Raw genomic sequence first — 19,832 nt, forward strand, 5'->3', positions numbered from 1 at the left:
TACAATTGGTTGAAGCCACAGATTTGGAACCCATTGATCAGAGAGATGACTGAAATTGCAGATTGTGGCGTTTTCTGAGCTAGGGACTAAGGAGGCTCAAGGTTAAGAAGGGTAAAATTGCCTTTCCATGGGTTGCTCTAAAAGGCCTCTTGAAGGGGAACAGATAGGAGACTCCAAAGAATTAAAAGGTTTCAGTCAGGGGAAGGCCACGGAAAGAGTCAGGCAGAGAAATGGGAAGAGTTTAAGCCCTGAAGTCACAATTGCCCTGGAAGGGGAGGGGCAGGATACGGTGTGGGTAACCAGACCTCAGTGGGCCAGGGTGGGGCAGGAGATGAGGTCTAGAGGGCAGAGGGCTAGACCATATATCCCTGCAGGTCATAGGAGGAGTTTGGATTTCATTCTTGGAGCAATAAGCAAGACCCAACGTCATTACCACAAGGACTGCTGGGGAGAAAGTAGGCTACCCTTGGTTAGGTGAGACACACTGATGATACAGCAGGAGGTGACAGGAGAGCTATATTTTGGAAGTAGGACAAATAGGACATGGTAAGGGGTAGGGTGGGTCTGTTGAGAAGAGGTGGTGGCTCAAGGGTAACTTCTAAATTTCAGCTTTGAGCCTCTAGACAGTGGGTAAGGCTCATTCAGATATAGTCTACTGGGTTGGAGATGTGGCTCAAGTGACAGGCACGGAGCCCTGAGTTCAAACCCAGTACAGCAAAAAAGAAAGAAAGAAAGCTACAACATACCAACCCTCACTACTCACTATTGGTGTCCATCTCACTGCTATGTATGTCCATCTCACTGCTATGTACCTTCAGCCTCAAGATACAGTCGGTGTCCAACATTCTTGACTGAATAACTGATTGCATGCATAAATGGAATGAGTTTAAGAAAGGAATTTTTCTTTTGCATTTTAGTGGACAATTCTGTGAACTTTAGTATGTTCACAATGTTTTGCAACCATTATCTCTATCTAGTTCCAAAATTCTTTCACCACCCCCAAAGGAGTTCCTGTGCCTATTAAACAACCTCTCCCCATTTCCTCTTCTCTCCAGCCCCAGGAAACTACCAACCTGCTGGTTGTTTCTATCACTTACCTATTATGGATATTTCATGTAGATGCAGTCATGCAATATGTGACCTTTTTGTATCTGGCTTTTTTTATTAGCATGTCTTTGAGCACATGGTAGCATTAGGGCCTCATTCATTTTAATGGCTGAATAACCGTCCTTCTTATGGCTATATCATATTTTGCTTATTCATTCATCTTTTGAGGACATTTAGGTTGTTTCTACTTTTGGATTATTGTAAACAGTGCTGCTATGAACAATGAATACAAGTTTTTTTTGTTTGTTTGTTTGTTTTGGTGGGACTGGGGTTTGAACTCAGGGCTTCACGATTGCAAAACAGGCACTCTTTGCTCTGGTTATTTTTGGAGATGGGGTCTCCCTAACTACTTGTCTGGGCTTTTCTCAAACTTCAGTCCTCCCAATCTCAACCTCCCAAGTAACTAGGATTACAGGCCTGTGCCACCCCTACTGGGCTTGAACACCACTTTTCAGTTCTTTTAAGTGTATGCTTAGGGAGTGACTGGATCATATGGTAATCTATGTTTAACTTTTTAAGGAACCACCTGTTTTCCAACAGTTCAATAAAATTATTCCGAAGGAGGAAAGAGGAGGTAAGTGGGGGACTGAGAGGCAGAGAATAGGACTTTGCCAATCCGCCAGAAACCGCGTTAAATTTGCAAGTCAAATGACAAATTCTCTGGGCTGCTTCCTAATCCTGCAGTGGGGGAAATATAACTTTTGTGAGCGGAGTGAGATTGAATCTGAGGATCGAGGCACGGATAAGGGCCCCAAGTTAATTACCTTCCCTACTCCGCTGCTTTGCCGCGCTCACTCCAGCTGCTGCGCCCCCCCGCCCCCCACCCTCGGGCCAAGTTGGCACAGCCACAAACTACAACTCCCGGCAAGCCCCTGTCCCACAGCCCCTCCCAGCCAGGCGCGCATGCTTTGGCAGACGTGGCACCGGGAACTCGGAGGCGGGGAGCGGCTGGGAAGTGGCCGTGGTGGTTGGCCGCGGCGGAGCTAGCGGGCGCGGGAGCCAGAGTGGAGACCGGAGCCCCCCGTGGGCAGCGGCGGCGGGGATGGCACGGGCCGGGCCGGCGTGGGGGCTGCTGCTGGCGATCTGGGTAAGGCCGTAGGTCCCGGGTCCGGGCGGGTCGGGCCGGGCCGGCACGTGCGTCCCGCGTGCTGTTCCGCTCCCGGCTTTCCCGGGGTGGAGGGGAGCCGCCTCTGGGCACCGGAACGAGGGCGTGCGTGCCGGGCAGGCAGGGGCCGGGTGGCCAGGCGGGCGGTCACCATGGCTCCCCGCTCGGCGATCTCTGGCGCGGGGTCCCGGAGCAGCCCTGGGCGCCCTGCGATCCCTCACAGGGTGCTTGCGTAGACGCACAACTTTGCGGGGGCGCAGGTCCGGGGCGCCACCAGCTAGGCGGGACACTCACCGGCTGGGGGCGTGCCCCGCCCTACACCCGGCCCTGCACCTGTGTGAGTGCCGGGTGGGATGGGGTGCTTTACACCTGCGTTGCTGGAAACCTTGTTTTAGTGCCACCGTGGTTCTCAGTTTCGATCCTAGGCGGCTGTGAAACTGCGGCCAGGGTCAGCCGACTGGGTGGGGTCGTCCCCCCACCCCTCCGTCCCCCGTGTCCCTGGACTTATTCTCAGATCTCCTGGTGACGCCGGCTCGAGCCCCGGCCACTTTATACAGCTGCAGCGCCGCGGACCATCTTACGTGTGTTGAGGCGCCTCATCCATGAGATGGGGACAGTAAAGATACCTCTCTAACAAGGTTGTCAGAGGGTCGGAGGAGAAAGGCCTGCAAACTGCAAAATCCTACAAGAGTGCAGGAGGGGTGGGTCAGGATGCTGGGAATGGAGGGCTGCCTGAGGGAATTTTTGCCACACTTGGGAGGCTTCCAAGGCATCCCCCAGAGAGGTCGGAATGGGTGTGCCCTGAGGGCTGAGACCTCAGGCTTCGGTGTTGCTGTGGGTGTGTGATGGGATGTTGTGGGGCCCTCTTCCACATGTTTTCCATAACTTTGGCCTCCCTTATGTTAGGACCAATCTGCGCTCCCCCCACCCCTAAGTTGTAGGGAACTTCCTGCCACTGGCACTCTTGCCAACCCAGCATTTTCAGTTTTTTTCCTTTGGATGTGGCAAGGATGCTGGGCACCTGAGAGAAGAGAGTGTGAAGGAGTGGCTTTAAACACCTGCATCTCCCAATGCCGGGTCCTTTGGGATAACCAGTGAGGAGTGGCTTGTATTTTCTGGATGTCTGGAAGTTAGGGGGGCGGGGGAAGAAGCTCCCGGTTCTCTGTTCTGCTTTCTCCCTCTGGGACAGAACTGGCCTGCAGTGGATTTTGTCCCTTCCTTGTATCTGGGTGTGCTGCAGGCTGATTGCTATCTGTTCCCTGGAGACAGTTGGTCTGGGCTGGTCTCCCTGCCAGCATGACTGTGCAGGGGATGAGGCCATCTCCTTCCTGACCCTATCAAGTTTTCTCCTGTGTATTTTTTGAGGGGTTGCACTTTCTTCCCTTTTCCCTCTCTCCTGTGAAAACAAAGGCCCTGGTTGTCTATAAAGTTTCATTCACTAAACATTTATCAACTGCAGTACTTGGTACAGGGTTGGATTTTGGGTGGGTTGCAAAATACATGTTGTGCCTGCCCTCTGGTGTTGCTCTGGGCTGGGCAGGAGTCAGTCTTGTTTGTAGAAGTGCTACTGCTAATACCCTAACTGCTGGTAGCCTCCACTGAATGGGAACCATGCTTTAAATTAGAGGGAGGGTCAGTCATGGGCCTTCCTGAGATGGGCTGAGCAGTCTGGAGGAAGTATGGGTGTTGGCTAGGCAGTGGAGGTCTGCAGATGCCCTCCCTGGTGGTGTGGAAGAGGAGGGAGGTTTGCCCAGAGCACTAGAAGCTGGGAGTCCTGAGTTGGCAATTCACATCTTCTTTTCCCTCTGAACTTAGACTTGGTTTAGCAGGTGCAAGGTGCAAGGAGTGAGCCTGTGAGGACAATGATGAGTGGCTGTTGGGGCTGGGGTTACACCTCTGTAAATTTAAAAGTTGCGTGGATCTGATAAGAGCCTCCGGGTGCCTGGGAGAGGACTGGGTTTATTTGGTCACTCAATATTTACTGAGGGCTGATATGTGCACAACACTGGGCTGTGACCCAAGGGATATAAAGGTGGTACAGTTACCTACCCCCTCCCCCCATCCACAGTTTCACTTTCTGAATAGCTTTAGTCATCCCCTGTCAACAAGAAGGGTGAATACAGTACATCAGGTATTTTGAGTGAGAGTCTATAGTCACATAACTTTATCAGAGTATAGTTATACTCATTCTGTTATATTATTATTGTTGTTAATCTCTTATGCCTAATTTATCAATTAAACTTTATCAGAGGTATGTGCATATAAAAAATGGTGTATATATTAAGGTTTGGTACAAGCTGTGGTTTCAGGCATCCATTTGGGGTCGTGGAACATATCACCCTTGGACAATGGGGAGCTACTATATGAAAGTGTCTGTCCACGGAGATTTGTGTACCTCCATGAGCACCCACATTTTTTATAGTAGCAAAAATATGGAAATGGCTTAAATGCTCAACAGTAGAGGTGGGGTTAAATAACATCTGGCCCCGTTTATTGTGTGGAGAGTAATGTTGTCAGTTTGGGCACCTTTAAGAAATATGCCATAAACAGGGGACTTATTTGTAACAGAGACTTATTCCTTACACTTCTGAGGTTGGAAGTCTAAGAGCAGGGTGCCAGCATGGTCAGGTTGTAGGGAGGGCCCTCTTCCTGTCTGTGACTGCTGGCTTCTTGTGTGGCACAAAGAGGACTAGAGAGCACTCTTAGGTCCCTTTTAAGGATACTGGTCCTGTTCATGCATTGTATCAAATATTAACAGTGATTGTTCTGGAAGGTGGAGTGGTGGGTGACTTTTACTTACCTCTTTGCTTATGCTTTCTTGTGTTTTTCTTATAAACATATATTACTTCATAATCAGAAAAGGATTTTTTTTTAAAAAGGCTTCTTTGAAGGCCTTTCTTCTGCCTTCCAGAAGAATCCCCAGGTGGAAATGGCACAGCAGCACCTGAGACAAGTTAGCCTAAGAGCTTGCAGGGTGTTCCTGCTATCCTGATCTCTCTTCCCTGCTAATGACTCTCACCTAGGTCTATGCTTGCTGGCAGTCCAGTCCATAGGAGAAATGGCGTATCAGAGCTGGAAAGTACTCTAGGGGTCTCCCAGCTCAGTGATTCCCAAATGGCAGGTCAAGGACTAGAGCTGGGCTATGGCCATGTGTTCACTGGTCTTCTTACAAATTAGAAAATGACAACAGTGAAATTTTTTCCCCCATAAGTCCAGGTATTTTCAGTTACATGCATGAGGCCCTGGATTTGATCCCCAACACTGTGCCACCTGTCTATTTTTTATTCGATGTACATATTTTGGGTGAGTCTTCGGTGTTTGTTTGTTTGCTTTTTTTTTTAAATGAAACTGGTGGAAATATATTGTGATTTCTTATTAGAAAGTTCACTCTTGATACATTTATTTAAAAAATATTTAACAGATAGTATATTTACAAATATATTTTAAAACTATAGTCCACAAGATTCAGAAGTCTGAGAACTGATCTTGTTCAGTCCTCTTATTTTATTTTATTTTGCAGTGCTGGGGATGAACCCAGGGCCTCATGCATGCTAGGCAAGCCCTCTGCCACTTGAGCCATCCCCTTAGCCCCTCTGTCCTGTTATTTTATGAGGGAACAGTGAGGCTTCTGGAGGGAAGGGGCTCCCTCACAACCACCCACTTAGTAAGGGTGGAGCTGGGAATAGAGCCAGTCCTGCTGAATTGTAAATCATGTCTTCCCACTCCTCTGTCTTCCTAGTCCTGCCTGCTTCCCTGAGGTAGGTCTAAGCTCAGACCAGGGGACAGTGTGTGGAGATGCAAGAGAAAGAAGTTTGCCTCTGTCTGTCCTGCAGACTTTTAAGGTGCATTCACTTAGGTTCTGTTCTTCTCTGGGATCATTATATATTTAGTAGATTTTTGTGGGCTGGCCTGGGGACCTAATTGCCATTTATAATGCTGTTTGGAACCTGGAGTACATTTTTCCCACAGAAATAAACACATTACCAAGGAAGTCTTAAAACAGACCTGGCACACACGGCACATTGGGTGGAGGTATGTCTGAGTGCCATATGAATGGCAAGTGCTGACTGCTGGGGATTCAGGATAAGGGCAGGTAGTGGGCACCTAGTGATCAGAGAAGGACCCAGGAAAGCACAAGGAGGGAGCTAACTTCACAAGGAGGGTAGACTCCAGCTCTGTGACTATAGAGACCTCCTGTTTGGATGCCAGGGCCTGGAATGTGGGTAGCACTGTTGTGTGTTGGTGGAAGGAATGAATGAATGTTGCAGGTAAGGAAGGAAACCTCTGAGACTGAGATGCAGGAAAGTATGAGGGATAGGCCAGGCTAACTGGAAGGAGGTTTTGAGTGTGGTGATGGGGGAATAAAATAGGAAAGTGGTCCATAGGGAACCTTAAATGCCTGGGAAAACCGTGGGACTGGATTCCATGGGGGTACAGAGACATGATGAAAGTGGCCCTTTTAATAACAACATAAGTCAGTCCACATGCATGATTGAGGCATTGAGGTGGGGAGAGGCTGGGTTAGTCTTCCCAGAACACTTTCTTCCTCTTGCTGTCTTCCCTCTTATGTCCAAGCGTGATGTGTTGGAAAGAATATAGGCTTCCAGCCAGCTAGATGCTCAGGAACTGTGTGGCCTTGGGTCTTGCCCCACTTTTCTTATTTGTAGGTGGTGGTAGTAATATCCACCTTGTAGAGTTGAAAGGTTCAGAAATAACACAGGAAGCCACAGCACCATGCCTGGCGTCACTGGGAGCGTCACATCACTGCAAGCTGTTCTATAGGAGGGGATGAGAAATGCGGGAAGAGTTGGGTGGGAACTGATGGGTCAGAGGGGGTGTGTGAGGGAGGCTGTGTGACATGGTTGCCATGTGGGGGAGCCCTGTGCTGCTGGGATTCTCCACCTGGGTCTGTTGGAGCTGACTCCTGACTCTCATCTTGCCCCCCCCTCTCTGCCAGGCCCCTTCGGAGATAACTGGGGAGTGGTGCATACAGAGGGGCTAAGGATTTAATGTGTCTGTTCCTTCCTTCTTAAAGTCGATTCTTTCCCGGGGACAGAGACACCAACCACACTATTCCCTGAAGGGTTTCGCTCCAGCCTTGTGGTTTTGTTTTGCGGGGCTCTTGTGTCTTGCTTAGTGCTAGTGGCAGGTTGGAGGCTAAGTGAACTGGGCCAGTAATGAATATGTGGGTATAAGGAGGCCTATGTTTTTACATTGCCTGGACTCAACCTGTCCCCTGACATCTGGGGGGGGTCCAGCAGTGGGGGGATGGAAGGAGCATGGTGCTCCCCCAAGGTAGGCTTGTCTATCCCTTCTGCCTGGTCCATCCTATAGCAGGCACCAGAGCCTCTAGCTACCTGTTTGCTCTGAATTGTGACAAATCTGATACATTTGTAGGGAATCTTACAAAGCATTTTCACATGTTCCATGTCATGTGGTGTTGAGTCCCAAGTTAGTTTGGTGAGGTAAGCTGGTAAGTCCTGTGGCCTGCAGAGAGGGATGGACGTGTGGACAGAGAGACCAGGAGCAATACATCACTTGACAACTCTGGAGGCGTGTGTGGCCCAGAAGGCCTAGAGGAAGAGGTGAGATACATGGTGGCTCACTTGAATGTTTCTGTAGCCGCACGTCAGCAGCCAGTCTTCCTGGAATATCCGTGCAGCTCGCTCTGTAGCTCCCTGGTGACTATGGTGTGGGGGGGCAGCTGCTAGGCACCAGCTGGTCTCCTCCTCCCCACTAGCTCCAGTACTGTCCCCTCTGATCACCCCATGCCACACACTGATCTTCGAGCATTTCTAACTGTTAGCCCTGTGGTTGGTCATGTGATAGGGATAATGACAATTGGATGGTATGAGGTTAGAATAGCCTTCTTGCATCTTTTTATTCCTTAAAGTCACACTGAAGCTCTAGTACACGTACACAGTAGTTGTTTGTGCAGTTTTTTAACTCACTACAGTTTTCTGGGGCAGGGGTGAGCGTCCATTCCCTCCAAAGAGTCCTGCAGTTCCCTCTAGCTCCTTGGCATCTTGAATGCATTAGCAGGAGCTTTAACCATTGCGGGAAGGTGCTAATGAAGGTCCAGGCTGAGAGACATAATCAGACTCAAACGTTTGAGTTACTCAGACCCTCATATGTGGGCGGGACTGGAAAGCTCTGCTGCTGGGCCAAGTAAGTAAGGATCCCCAGGGACCAGCAGGTTTGCTCTCTCTCATCCAGGGGCCTAATCTCACTGTGTCCTGGACACAGTATTGTATGTGCCCTGTCAAGGGAACGGGATCAGCAACAGCATCCTATCAATGTCCCAGGTATTCACTCAATAGACACTTCTCCAAGTGGATGTTTCCTTGCATATCTTTATGAGCCAGGCCCCTTACCAAGGCATCGGGGATCTAATGGTAAATAAGGCAGACACTGACCTTCCTCCAGTGGTGTCACAGAAGAATCACGAAGTAGTGACTTCATTCAGATAGTGATGTTGGAAAGAGTGTATGTAGTGGTAAGAATAAGGATCCCTCACCTGATGCAGGAAGTCCGGAAAGTGTCCTGTCTCAAAATAGGGTCTTTAAATGTGTAAGACAAAATGTATAGACTCACAAAGGAAACCAGTTATACTCAGGTACAGTGTATATTGAATAATATAACAAAATTTGTGATAAAATAATATTTGCTTCTTTATTAGTGCATCATATAAGGACATCTAAAAGGCAGGCTTGACAACTTCTTTGATTTTAAGCAGGATATATATTTATATACACTGTTTCAAGATGTCTGCCACAATTGTAATGGAAGAAAAGGTGATTTCTGATGGTGGTGAACTCACAGGCACTGTACTACTATAATGTATCACCTGCATTCATCAATGCAGAAAGCACTCATAAATAGACTCATAATGAAGGAAAGATTTTAGTTAGAGGTTAGGGAACATAAAGACATAACTTTTCTCCATCCAAATTAATGCACTTCAATGCTGGGTGAGGTGGTACATGCCTATAATTCCAGCATGAGGGGAGACTGAGGCAGGAGGATCACAAGTTCAAGGCTAGCCTGAGCTACATAGTGCAACTGTCTCAAAAAACAGGGGCAGGAATATAGTTCAGTGGTAGAGCTCTTGCTTATCATAAGGCCCTGGGTTTGTTCCCCAGCACCACAAAACAAAAACAAAACAAATTCATAGAGCCCAATGCAAAGAAAAAATTTCCAATATTTGGAAGTAAAAGATGATTTTCTGACCTTTAAATGTCATGCCAAGCACTGTGTAAGAAGCTCACCTGAGTTCTGTCTGGTGTACTGAGGGACGAAACCTTGTTTTTTCATTTTTAGGGCCCATATTATGTACAGTCAGGGAGGATGCAAATGATTTCTGTGTGGTAGAGAGGAGAAACCCAACTGTTACTGGTTGAATGTAGTGATCTTAAATCAGGATTCTCACACACACACACACACACACACACACACACACACACACACACACTGGTCATATGTGTATTACATCCTTATATCCTCTTATAATCTTTTATGCTTCTCTCTTTATATCCTCCTTTGACCTAGACTTGTCATTTTAGTGGATCCTTTGTTAATCAGTTAAGTAAGACTTTGAAATATGCTCCATATCTATTTGTAAGGGAATTCAGTTTTTAACAACTTATTCTTGATTCCAGAGTGAGAAAAACTGAGCATGCAGGACATCAGGGTATGTTCCTCAGAGAGAGGTCTAGGGAGAAGATGTTAATTTAGGGGTGCTGCTTTGGAGAGTGGGTGAAATCTCCTGGGGAGAGTGAGGTGGGAAGAGCAGGGGACTGAGTGAGCCCTGAGGAGCACATAAAGGATAAAGGAGAGGTAGAAGGGAGACAAAGAGGGTCCTGTGGAATCCAAGAGCTCGAGCACAGTTGAACTGGATTTATCTATGGGGGGTCATTGACAAACCATTTCAGTGGGGGGATAGATTTCAGAGGAATGAGAACTGGATGGAGGGCAGAGATGGAAAGTTCTGGCTGTGAATGAAGATGGGATTAGTGTGGGATCCAGAGAGGTTTTTTATAAGATGAGACGGGCACAGTTTCTTCAGCCTGGCTGTGATAAAAAGCACCCAAGTGTATTTGTGTAAAAATGGGTTTCTGGGCCTTCCAGACCCATGAGGTGACTTTCCTCAAGAATGAGGCCCAGGAATCTGTATTTTAAAGAGTCTGTACTTAAAGCTGTGGAGCAGCTACAAATATTTATAAGGTAATGTTTTAGTCAGGTTCCCGAGGCTGTGACAAAATACCTGAGGCAATCAACTTAAAAGGAGGAAAGGCTTTTTGTTCCACAGTTTCATAGGTTTCAGTACATGGTTGCCTGGGCCCTGTTGCTTTGGTCTGTAAGAGCATGTGGCAGAGGAGGCCTGTTCACCTCATGGCAGCTGGGAATCAAAGAGAGAGACAGGAAGAGGTGAGGTCAGTATCCTTTTCCAAGGGAGTTCCCTCAGTGACTTAATTTTCTCCCCTTAGACCCCACCTCTTAAAGGTTCCACCACCTCCCAATAGCACCACAGGTTGGGGACCAAGATTTCAACACACGGGCCTTTGAAAGACATTCAGGTTCAACTAGCAGAGAAGATTAATTTTGTGGAGTGGAGAGTATTTGGGGATGCAAGGTTATTTCTCTCCACTGAGTTGTGTTCTGCCACATCACGAGCTGTGTCACCAGCATCTGTCTGCTGTGGCATCCCCTGGCTTGTGCACTTTTCTCTGAAGGGATGCGGGGAACCTTGGGCCATTGAGGCCCTTATCAGTTGGCCATTCTGAGTGGCTGAATCGGAAGGGAAAGCAGACTTGCTGGCTTCCTGGGCTCTGTTCTGGATGAAGCTCGGGGGGTGGAGAGAGCTGAGGAATATCTGTGGGAGCTCTTCTCGTGGACAGGCATGGCTGTGCTCACAGGCCTCTCTGTCTTAGGCTTGGCCTGAGGCAAGTTGTCGGTTAACTGCTTTGAACCTCAGTTTTCACATCTCTGAATTGGAGGTAGGACCATCTCCCACACCAGGTGTTTGTAGCAGTTTTACAAACATTTTTACTGCGGCTCCTGCTAGAACTCTTAGACATTTTACAGTGTAGTCCATTGTGTATATACATAAAAACAGAAGAGGTGAGCATTCTGCTAAGTGCTTAGTCTTGCTTCCTGTGACACACACTGTTGTTTTCTGTTCGCTGTCATTTAAAAAAGAGGCTGATGTCCCTTACTGAATTGATTTTATGACTGCTCTTGGGTTGAGACCTGAAGAGTAAAAACATGGGTTTAGACTCTCAGCAGTAGGGGGCCAAACGAGATAATGTGTGTAAAAGCACGGCTATACACCAAGGGTCATGAGCACTTGAGTTGCTATTTTCTTGTCAATTAACAGAGCTATGAGGCAGAGTTGGGTTTCCAGAGTGGGAATTCACCTGCTCCTCCTCCTCCCTGCTCTCTCATTCAATGTTGCCTCTACCAGTTCCTCATTAACAGGCCTGGCACACCAGGCTGGCAGCCACCCAAGCCCTCTTGGCTCCAGAAGAGCTTTTCCAAAACATTAAAAGCTTCAGGGACTTAAGTCTTGGTTAAATGCACTGCACTTGCAATTTCAGGATAAGAAAATCTGGTTTTAGAGGCTCTTGGATCAGTTGTCCTGTCCTGCCTTGTCCCTGTTGACAGCCACATTTGAGCTGTGGGGAGCATGGGGAGAACTGTACTATGTAGCCCCAAATATAAGGTGTGGTTGCTTAAAGGGAGAAAAATAGCAGTTGAGTGGCCTTTATCCAAAGTGCTTGGGAACAGAACTGGTTTTGGACTATTTTCATATGCATAATGAGATACCTTGAGGATGGGACCCAAGTCTAAACACAAAATTTGTTTATCTTTCAAATACATCTTACACACACAGCCTGAGGATAATTTTTTACCATATTTTGGCACACCTGCATTTTGACTGTGCTGCTTCATGTGGTACCAAGTGTGGAACTTTCCACTTCCCATGTTGATACTCAAAAAGTTTCAGATTTGGAGCTAGGTATGGTGGCCCATGTCTGTAATCCCAGCACTCAGGAGGTTGAGGCAGGAGGACCCTGAGTTTCAGGCCAGCCTAGGCTGCATAGCGAAACCCTGCCTCAAACAAAACAAAACAGAACAAAATCTTTGGCTGTGGAGCATTTTGGATTTTAGATGTTCAGATTAGGGGTGCTCAGCCTGAGCAAGACATGCTGCCGGCCTCCTTATAGAGTGATCAGTCAGACATGCACAGCTCTGGGAACTTGTTCTCCCTATGTTCCATCTCTGGACCTAAAGATTTGGGTCTGAATCACAACTTACTTCCTGCGTGACCTTCAGCAAGTACTGTAGTTTTAAAGAGTATCCCCCAAAGGCCCATGTGTTAAAAGGCTTGGTCCCCAAGGAGGTGGGACATTTAGGAGGAGGGGGTAGTGAGAGGTCCTTAGGTTGTTGGGGGTGTGACCTCAAAAGAGATTGTTAGAACCTCAGCCCCCTGTTTCTCTTTTTGCTTCCTGACCATGAAGTAAACAGTTTGCCCTGGCAGGAGCTTCCCACCTTTGCTGCCTGGTACCCCCACCAGAGGCCTAAAAGCAATGTAGGCTCAATCATGTGTGGACCTTGCAAAACTATAAGCCAAAATAAGCCTTTTCTCTTTGTAAGTCAACCATCTTGGGTACTTTGTTATAGTGTTGGAGAGCTGTCTAAGACAGTGAGTTTCTTAACTCTTCTCGGTGTCAGTTTTCTTAGCTATAAGATGGATATAATAAAAGTACTTATTCTTGCCAAGATAATTAGGTTAGATAATCATGTGAACTACTTAGCTTCCTGCTGGTCCCACAACAAGCATTCTGTGCTTTCAGCTGTTATCAACATTGGGCTGATCCCTGGGCCCTAAATTTGGAATTAAGGAAATCCTTTTACAGGCTCTGTTCTTTGCCAGATGCCTTCCCATTTCTTTCTTAATAAGTACATTTAGCTCCCCAGTTGCAGCTATCAGGGGTTGCACATCCCAGGCCAGTCCATCTCTCCTCCCCTTCACTCCCTCCCTTCTCCCTCTTCTTCTTCCTCTCTCTCTCTCTCTCTCCACACACACACACACACACACACACACACACACACACACACACACACACACAGTGTCACTATTCAGGAACCCTTGGTACCCAGTTTTATTTTGAACCCTAGCAGTAGACATTTAGCATTATTCCACCATGGGTGTTAGAATCCCCAAACTTACTTTGCAGTTAGGCCTTTCTTCCTGGTTAAGAGTGGTGCTCAGCCATGTGGTTGGTGACAGATGCTTAAAACTTGATCTTTCAAGGAGCATAAATTACTCATATTTTAAAATTAATGTGCTTTTGCCTATCTCTCATTGAAGCATTCTATAAGTATTTGTTAGGTATATGTTGTAGGCAAAGTATATTACAGATCCTGTGTAATTTTGTTTTTATAAAAACAAAACAAAACCCCCTTCTAGGCAAGGTAAGCACTGCGCTTCAGTGAGAAAGTGCCAGTGAGAGTGCCTGTGGAAGGAACGGGGCAATATTTTGGTGTGTTACGGGCATCTCTTTTTCCTTTATTAGGCAAGTGTTTGTTTTTTCCCTTCCTCTCACTTATTTGGAAATAGTGTCAGACTTACAGAAGAGTTGCAAGAATTGAAAGGATTCTCATATGTCCTTTATCCAGGTTCCATGAATGTCAACATTTTATCGCATTTGTGAATTGTACCCTTCCTCCACATGTATAAAGTTTATGTATGATGTTCCTTTGCTCTCTAAGTACTTCAGTATAGTCACGTGACATATGACAGTGCTTCAGTTCATGACGGACTGTGTTTCTCAGAACTAATTCCCATTGTTAAGCAATGAATGACTGTGTTTCCTAAAATACAGGAATATTATCTTACACAATCACAATACAATGACCAAAATTAGGAAGATAGAACACTGTTTCTTATGTTCCCCTAGGGATTGCTTCCAGGCCCCCTCCACCCCCAGTGGATACGAAAACCCATGGATGCTCAAGTCCCTTACATGAAAATGGTGTCATATTTGCATGTAACCTGCATACATCATCCCCTGTACTTTATATCATCTCTAGCCTACTTGTAATGTTTAGTACAATGTAAATGCTATCTAAATTGCTATGCTATATTTTTAAGGGAAGAATGACAAGAAAAATGTCTATACATGTTCAATACAGAAGAAATTGTTTTTTATTATTTTTGATCCAAAGTTGATTGAATCTGCTGAATGGTGAATCCGCAGATATCAAGGAGCCAACTGAATTTGGTTCAGGGCCTAGTCCAGACCCCACATTACATTTAATTGTCCTTTACTTTAGTCTCCTTCACTCTGGAATGGTTTCTCATGCTTTGTCTTTTGAGACCTTGACATTTTTGAAGATTTTTTCCATAATTTGGTTTTTGATATTTCCATTCAGTGCATGATATCAAGAGCTGTGTGATGTCAGTATGACCCATCACTAGTGCTGTTAACATTGGTCCTTCAGTTAAAGGGATTTCTGCCATGTTTATCTACTGTGAAGTTGCAAATGTGGTAGTTTTATTTTTTAAATATTTAAATTGGACATGTATATTATGCTGAGTTAGAAAAATACAGAAAGGGAAAGATTAAAAACCATCCAAGGTCAAAACCTTACATTGGTGCATTTTATTTTCATCTAGTGTTTTTCTGAGCATAATTTTATTTGCTTACAGTTGTGGTCATACCATGTATATTTTGAATTTTTTTTGTAGAAATGTAACATTGAGACAAATTTTTTTTGCATTGCACCATCTTTAAGGACATCGTTTAAGTGGCTGTGCTATGCTGCCGAGTGGTTTACTCCAATTTGTATAACCATTCCCCAGCTGTTGGATATTAAGGTTGTTTATAGGTTTAGACCCTTATGACTAAGATTGTGGGAACCATGGCTGTGTGAGAACTTCTGTTAATTTTCTCAGGACAGATTCCCAGAAGTGGAATTACCAGGTCAAAGAGCACAAATACTTTCAAGATACCTGATGTGCCAAGTAGCTTTCCAGAAGAATTGTATAGTTTAGGTTTCTGCCAGCCATGTATGACAGTTGGGCTCCATATTTTAAGAGACTCATTAATGGTGCTTCTCAACCTTTTTCTTTTTCTTTTTAAACTGTGGCCTACCAGGCAGAAATTGTGTTGAGATTAATTTCCTGTATTTTGAACTATGAAAGCATACGTATTTTTCCTAGAAAATAAATGACAGTACAATGCAGCACATTACTCTTCAAGCAGTAGTGCTGCTCCCCCGCATTGAATTGAGCTGTGACAACACAGAGGTGGCTGTGTCTAGAGAGGATTCCTTAGGATAGGGAGAGATTCAGGGCACACGTGAGGGATTAGGGCATTTCACCTGGGGAGGCCTGATTGAGGGGGGGGGCATGTTTGCTCTCTTTAGAGTGTGATTGACTAACAGGAAGGAGGCACCAGCGAAAAAGGAATTTAAACTTTCCAGGGACTGGAGGTGTCCTAGATGAAGCAGATATGGCACTTCTGGAAGTGTTAATGCAAGTTCCCACAGCCTTCTGGAGCCAGCTGTGTTGAGCAGTCTTGGGAGATTTTGAGTCTTTGGCTCTGGAGGCTGAAGACAGCACAGAAGAATCCTTGAGGATTTCCATGTAGGGAAACCAGCCAACCCAACTCTAATCTGGGAATTGCAGAGATGTCCTGGCCTCTCAGTCTCCAGGAGGGTTCCCTGACTACAAATGCGCTAAGGTAGGGAACCTGGGGTGTTCCTACCTAATTCTCCTTATCTGACTGGATAGCTGTCACACAATCAGGAGGAACTCGGGGCAAATCTCTCCTTCCTTCGAAATAATCTACCTAACTTATATCATGAGATTTGGCACCTCAGGCACGTTGAAATATCCCCCTAGGAACAGATATTAATATTTCTTTCTAATTAAAGTTTTCATTTCAGTAGATACTCAGATCTGTTTGTACGTGTGCCAGAATACCCAGAATGATAGTGCTTCAAAAAGATTGTTTATTTTACTCATGTCGAAGCTTAGGGAGGGATATTCAAGGGCTACCACCATTCTTTTGTCTCAGGGAACCACACATCTTTCTTCTATCTTGTTAACATGCATCTTCAGCAAGTCTTTCCTTCTCATTGTCTCAAGGTGCTTGCTTTAGTTCCAACCATCTTGTCTAAATTCCAGCTGGCAGGAAGGAGGAGAGTACTAGGAAGACTTACATGAGATGTTTGTTAGGGACAGTTCCTGAAAGTTGCCACATAACACTTGTGCTAACATTCCAAGGCCTGGGATTTAGCCACATGATCACAGTTTCCACAAGGGAGACCAAGGCTTTTACTGTGGGTGGTCACGTGCCCGGGGAAAACTCAGCAACTTCTTCATAAGGAGTAACTGCTATTTGTTATGAGAACAGGTATACCTAATGCCACAATTGGAAAGGACTCTGGAAATCACTTTTAGCCCCTCCTTTTCCAGAGGAGGAAACTGAGACTTTGAGAAGGAGAGATGACTTGTCCAAGGTCACAGCCAATAACTGTCAAGGTCAGCACCAAACTCCAAGTACAGGGCTCTCTTCCCCCAACCCTTGAGCTTCACGTTCTCAGCAAGCTCAAGTCCTCTGACCTTGGGCTCAAGACCCTTGTCTGTTTTTAACCCTTTCCCTCAGCCCTTTTGCTACCAGCTTCTTCATTGTCTCAACTTCCAGATTCAGACATTTGAAAGTTATTTTGAGCAAAATGTGGGTTAAGCTAAACTAAACTGGTTTCTTCACAGCTCCTAGCATTAGAAGGGAATCTTTATGCAGATGATAGAGCAAAAAAGGTCAAGTCCCACCTCCACCCTTCCTCCTAAATGTTAAACTTCTGTCCCCAAATTTTCTTTCTTTAGCAAGCCGCTTTTACGTAATTGACTACCTCTGGCTTCAGGATCCACAGCAGATAGTCAATCTATAATGACAGACAGCTCTGCCCATTACAGGGAACGAACTGAGCACTAGCAGGCCCTGGAAACGGAGCTTATTAAAGCAGAGGGTGCAATATGGCAAGGACTGTCCTCCCTGATGGTTTCCAACTGTGTATGACTCCTCATCTAGTGGGAATGGCGGGTGGGCAGCAAACTCATTAAGCGAGGAGGGGATTTCTCTGTGCTGTGTGAGCAGGTGGGGAGTGGGCATAGACATGTGCAGAGGAAGGAGTGTATACCTAGCACGTGGTCTCTGATGGGAACAGATCTGAGGAAACTTCCACATGTGGGATCTTCGTGCCCTTTGCCCTGAGAATCCTACCTCACCCTAGGACCATATGAGCTTACAGGGAGCAGCGGGTTAGTGTAAACCCCTGCTGGGACCTCCTGGCCCTCGGTTCTTGGAGGTGTTGGCTGCTCCTGTTGCGGGAAAGTGAGACTCTTCTCGTGGCTTCCTCACCAGTCCAGAGACCAGCAGGTGGGGTGGAGAAAGGCAGACCTCCTCTTGCCAGGAGGAATGACAAGTTCTAGTCCTGGTTCTGCTGCTGACCTACTGTGCAACCATGGTCATTTAACCTCACCTGTAGAGGAGATGAGTACCCGTCTGCTGGGTCCCTGTGAGGGGTAAGTGAGTGGCAGTGCATGAAACATGGAAAACGTGCTTAAATGTGCCACATGACCTCTTGATCTGGTCACTGCACAGCTGGCCAACACCATCAGATTTTCTGGTGCTGAATGTGTGTACGTGTGTGCTCCTTCCTGCCTGGACCTGCTGCTCTGCTGATTGCAGGCAGGGCCCTGAAGAGGAAAAGGTGGTCCCTGTTTTGCTGTTGCCCTTGCTTATTAATGGCACTAATAAAGAGTAATTAACTATTGTTATGGGCTTCTGTATGTCAAGCATTGTGTTAGGTTCTTTATGACCTTGTCCCCTCTCGTTTAGCCTTGAGCCAGCCTGCTAGGTGGACATCCATATTGTCCTCTCACCTTCCCAGTGGGGAGATGACAGTCATAGGTCTAGTAACAAGCCTGAGGTCACCTGGCTGTAAATGGTGGCCCTGCATCTGTCTAACCCCAAAGACAGTGCTCCTTCCTCATTTCTAGAAGATGGCAAAGGGAGGAAGGGGAGTGAAGAGTTGAGAAACCTGCAGGCCGGATGGGAGACAGGCAAATGCCATGTGCAAGAGCAGGGCAGGAAGCCTGGCAAATGAGGAAGGCCCAGTTGTGCTGGAGTGGGGTGAGGACCCCTGTGTGGGTGTGTAGGCTGGGAAGAGAGCCTGGTAGTCTGACTGAGGTGGGTGGGTAGGTGGTGGAAGGGGGCTGGTGCTCTGGGGGGGGGGTCCTGGCACTAGGACAGGAGTTGGGAGACTGGCACTCCAATGGGGTGGGGCACTGCTTTTCTGATACATGCAGGGCTTGGCATTGGGGGTCTATTCCCCAGCAGAAAAAAAGGAGGAAGCTGTCTTTCCCTACCACATTGTGCTCCAAGCCAGAGAAATGTTTTGTGGGTTTCAGCCCAGCTGGAGGACACGTGTGTGTATGTGTGTGTGTGTGTGTGCAGCCCAAGATAAGCGCTGATAAAGCAGAGGGCTTGTAAGTGGAAAAAGGCAAAGGGTGGGGACAGGTGAACATAAGGCTTCTTTTTCCTTTCCTTGACCTCTACAGTGTTGACTTCTAATGTGAGGAGCCTGCTAAGTGCAGGAACAATACCAGGCTGGCTTTGGGAGCAAGGCTTCAATACTGTGCCTCTCCTCCACTCCAGGGCACGACAAAGAATCAGATAGTCTGTGCATCATTGACGCTGTTATTGTGGTTGTGGTTATTGTTGTCCTTGAGGTTTGTGGGTTGTGACTTATGAAGTCTTCAGGAAGGCTCTGGGCAAGGTGATCTAGGCTCACTGGAGCTGCGTCTTGAGGAAGGGAAGGTGCACACACAGAAAGGTTAACAGATGCAAGTGGAAGGGGGAGCAGAATGTTAAGTGGCTGGAGGGAGGAAGGGCACCTCCTTGGCTGCCTGTGTGGTTGCTGGCTGGGGTGAACATGGCCTTTCATCCCTCCTTCCTCAGAAGATGCAAAGCCTTGGATCTTAGTGCCATGGACCTCATCTCCTGCATTCTCTTTGGGTCTGGCTAGCCCCGTTGTCTTTCTTCTCTTGTTCCCAGACCTTCAAATCCTGCCTGACAAGGCACATCATGCATCTTCTGTGCCCATGGATGCCCACCATCCTTCTCCTGATCCTACTGCACCTGCTTGCTCCTTTTTTGGTCACCCAGCTCCTGCACTGGATGCGATTGCTCAGCAGCCTGGCTTCCAATCCACCTGCCCTCCACAGAAATTTTCCTAGATAACCCCAGTCAGTCTCTCCTCAGCCTCTCACCACTCAGCCTGGTCTGCCTTTCCTTGTGTCTCTTCCCTGGGCAGTGTTCATGCCGCCCTCCCCACCTCCCCTAGGTCCTTACTCCTGAACTGGGGTATCCACTGTCTCTGGCCCCAGCCCCTGGAGACTCCAGTTACCTCATGGCTCAACCTCCAGCCTGGAAGATGCGTTCATGGGTACTTCTTGCTCACATGTCTGCAGCCTGAGAAGCCTGCACCTGTTGTCTTCCTTTGCCCGAAAGAAGAACCTCCTCCGTCTGTTCCCAGTCTCTCA

At 47.0% G+C, this 19,832-nt stretch overlaps 1 protein-coding gene across 1 annotated transcript in view; it reads left to right on the forward strand.

The window, feature by feature from the left end:
• The first annotated feature begins 1,903 nt into the window (after positions 1 to 1,903).
• Positions 1,904 to 19,832, forward strand: part of Pdia5 (protein disulfide isomerase family A member 5) — an 85,737-nt gene continuing 67,808 nt past the window's right edge. The window contains exon 1 of the mRNA XM_020183414.2: positions 1,904 to 2,194. Coding sequence (XP_020039003.1) covers positions 2,150 to 2,194 — 45 coding nt within the window. The 5' untranslated portion in view covers positions 1,904 to 2,149. The remainder of the gene's footprint in view (positions 2,195 to 19,832) is intronic.

This window comes from Castor canadensis, chromosome 5, assembly GCF_047511655.1.
Source record: "Castor canadensis chromosome 5, mCasCan1.hap1v2, whole genome shotgun sequence".
In the NCBI taxonomy this organism is placed as follows: Eukaryota; Metazoa; Chordata; class Mammalia; order Rodentia; family Castoridae; genus Castor; species Castor canadensis.